The sequence below is a fragment of the Limulus polyphemus genome, unplaced genomic scaffold (genome assembly GCF_000517525.1).
Source record: "Limulus polyphemus unplaced genomic scaffold, Limulus_polyphemus-2.1.2 Scaffold5340, whole genome shotgun sequence".
In the NCBI taxonomy this organism is placed as follows: Eukaryota; Metazoa; Arthropoda; class Merostomata; order Xiphosura; family Limulidae; genus Limulus; species Limulus polyphemus.
This window is the reverse complement of record NW_013670950.1, coordinates 20,247-23,207: the sequence shown is the minus strand read 5'-3', so window position 1 is coordinate 23,207 and position 2,961 is coordinate 20,247. Positions and strand designations below refer to the sequence as shown.

Sequence of the window (2,961 nt, the reverse complement as noted above, 5' to 3'; positions counted from 1 at the left end):
AAGGATTTAACGCCAATGTTGCTTAGGGAACCTTTGTTTTTATGTCAGGTTGTAGATAAATTTCTTTACCTGGAGAACCTCTGTTTTTAGATCAACTTAATGGGGAACTATCGTGTTTCCAATATTGTCCAGCATCAGTTTTCTTTTGTGTTTTGAGGATCACGGATGTCTTTTATATTCACAAGCAGGTCGCCTCTTAATATTTAGTTTTCGTTTTTTTTTTCATGAACAGACACACACACTCACACACATATTTTTGATAGATGAAATATTTTTTTCAGAGCTATCTGTGCTCTGCCCACCACGGTATTGAAACCCGGATTCTAGCGTTGTAAGTCCGCATACATACCGCTGTGTCACTGGGGGGCGGGAAGCATCTAAAAACCATACATATATTCCAGTGGACAGGAAAAAATATTGATGCTGTCACTGGTTGTCGTGGTTGAAGCTGAGTGGTGACGTCATGTAGTACACATTGGACTTCATACATGTGGGTGTTAGTTCATGTGTAGCTTACATTAGATGTGAATCAAGTTATGTGTACTTAATTACGTACTTGAACATAAAGTAAATAATTTGATTTGAACATTGGTGTATGTGTTTATTGGGTAAGGGTTGTAGTGATTAGCTTAAACCACGCTGACAGACAAATATGTTGTGTTCTGTGTTTACTTGATATTCGTCAAGCATAAATTCGGTTTGTTCCTCTATTGAATTATTCATAAACACTTCGTTTCTAATTGAAAGAGAGACAAACGACTGTTGAGATAACCCACACCGAGTAAGAAGCATAGTGGGCTAAGTTTTATCTATTGGTGTTGGTGAGATATTCATTTGCAGTTGTGACAACTAGAATATTTGTTGAATGTGCGACTTTATCTGTATACAGTAGGCTCTCCCTGAGCGACCATCTCCCCAAGGAGACCATTCCCCCATTGCAGGCAAATATTACAGTCCCGACAATTTGCCTATCATTACAATTATAAAATATTTCCCCAGGTCGACTACTCCGCTATTCCATAATACGACCGCTGAAACCAGTCCTGAGGCCATTGTTAACTTTCAACGTTGCGACCGCCCACTGTCTGTTTTTTTTATGTTGTTGTTTGTTTTACGATAAACATTAACAGGTGTGGTCGTTGTTGATTGCAATCGAGTTCAATATTTGACAACACCCAGCGCGTTGTCACTTTTAAATTACTCTGATGGCGTTTCTAATTAAATTTCATTGTTTTATTGCCTTTTGGATCGTGATTTTTAAAATTCTCGGCATAAAAAGTTTCAAAACACCCGGTAACATGAAGCAAATATTACACTAATCGAGTCACATACAGCTCATGCTACTCGCGAGCTGTGTACCTGGTAGGAAAATTTTATTATTATTATCATTATTTTTATTAATATTACCTAATTTAATCTTATCTAGCCATTTTTTTTTAATTTCTACATTCTAGTCACTTTTATAATAATAAATAAAGAATAGTTAAGAAAACCAAGAAATATAGCATTTACCTGTTTTTTTGTCGTCGACTGTCCTTCTATGTTATCCCTAATACTTTCATCTATGCTACTAGTCCACAATATATTTTTTTCTTTAAGTAAATAATGCAGGGAAGAACATAGAATAATAACATGTCAACATCTGAGAAAGTTGGGTATATGTTAGAATTTTTCTGGCTCTCTAATCATGTAACTTGAGCAGTTAGAAATTCAACTTGGCTCCCCACTATGTTATGGTGGGGAATTTTTTTTTCTCATCAGCAAAATTGTCAATTATCTGTAACGTCAAGTGGTATGAATCATATTGCAATCAATTAGTTGAAATTTAAGCTTTCTATTGGTTATAAATTTAAAAGGAGGCGGCCACAAAAGAAGCCACTTGAAAGAGTGATGTTTTTCACATACTCTTTGAAAACATTACAGTGACAGACACGCTATGTATAAATACCGCATCAGTCAATGAGTAAAACAACAGTTTATTCTGCTTCGATTGCACATGAAGTTTATTGTCAAACACTATTATAAATCTCAGTGACATAGAAATTCTATTCCAAAATGACGCCAAAGGCAAAGCCATCTGACCGTGTTGAGCTATCATTGGCAGATAAAGTCAAAGATATTCAGGCACATAATACCAGATATAAAAGCCAGCGCATATTAGCTGAAGAGTTCAATATTGGCAAAACATAAATCCAGTAAATTTTGAAGCACAAGGCTAAATATATGACAGCATTTGAAGAGAATCAGCCATCTTCACGAAAACGCATTTGTTCTAGATTTGTGAGTGACGACCTAGAAGCATCTTTTAGGTCTTTGTATCAAAAAAGCTCGGGCTATGAACATTCCAGTTTCCGGACCTATATTGCAAGAAAAGACACTTACAATAGCCACTACTCTGGGCCTTTCTGACTTCAAAGCATCGTCTGGATGGCTCACCAAATTCAAAGCCAAACAAAACATTTCGCAATTCACAATCAGTGGTGAACATGGCGATGTCGATGCCATGACAACTGATGAATGGAATGCCAAATTGCCTGCTATTATAGAGGGATATGCACCTAGAGACATCTACAATATGGATGAAACTGAGGTTAGCTATCGTGGTTTAACAGACAAAACATTGTGTGTAAAAGGTGAACAGTGTGCTGGGGGAAGTTATCAAAAGATAGACTTGATAGTGTTGCGTTATGTTGCAATAGTGTTGGGGAATTTGAATGTACTGTTCTAATCAGTAAGAGCACAAAACCTAAGTGCTTCAAAAACTTAAGCACAAAGAGTGACTTATCCGTGGCTTGGTATGCTAACAGGAAGGCGTGGATGACCAACACCATCTTCCAAGACTGGGTTACAGGCTTCAATAAGCACATGAAAGCACAGCATCGCAACATTATCTTGCTGTTATAAGACAATACCACATTGCACAATCAAGTGAATCTTAGCAATGTCAAAATTGTGTTTTTG

The 2,961-nt window shown here is 36.7% G+C and overlaps 1 protein-coding gene across 1 annotated transcript; it reads left to right on the top strand.

Moving 5' to 3' along the window:
- The first annotated feature begins 2,335 nt into the window (after positions 1-2,335).
- LOC106472439 (tigger transposable element-derived protein 6-like) lies at positions 2,336-2,728 on the top strand. Its single transcript, XM_013933089.1, has one exon. The coding sequence runs from the start codon at positions 2,336-2,338 to the stop codon at positions 2,726-2,728; it is 393 nt and encodes a 130-aa protein (XP_013788543.1).
- The last annotated feature ends 233 nt before the right edge of the window (positions 2,729-2,961 follow it).

Excerpts from the sequence above, each read along its gene's own strand:
- LOC106472439 (XM_013933089.1), top strand. The coding sequence starts at position 2,336 with ATGAACATTCCAGTTTCCGGACCTATATTGCAAGAAAAGACACTTACA.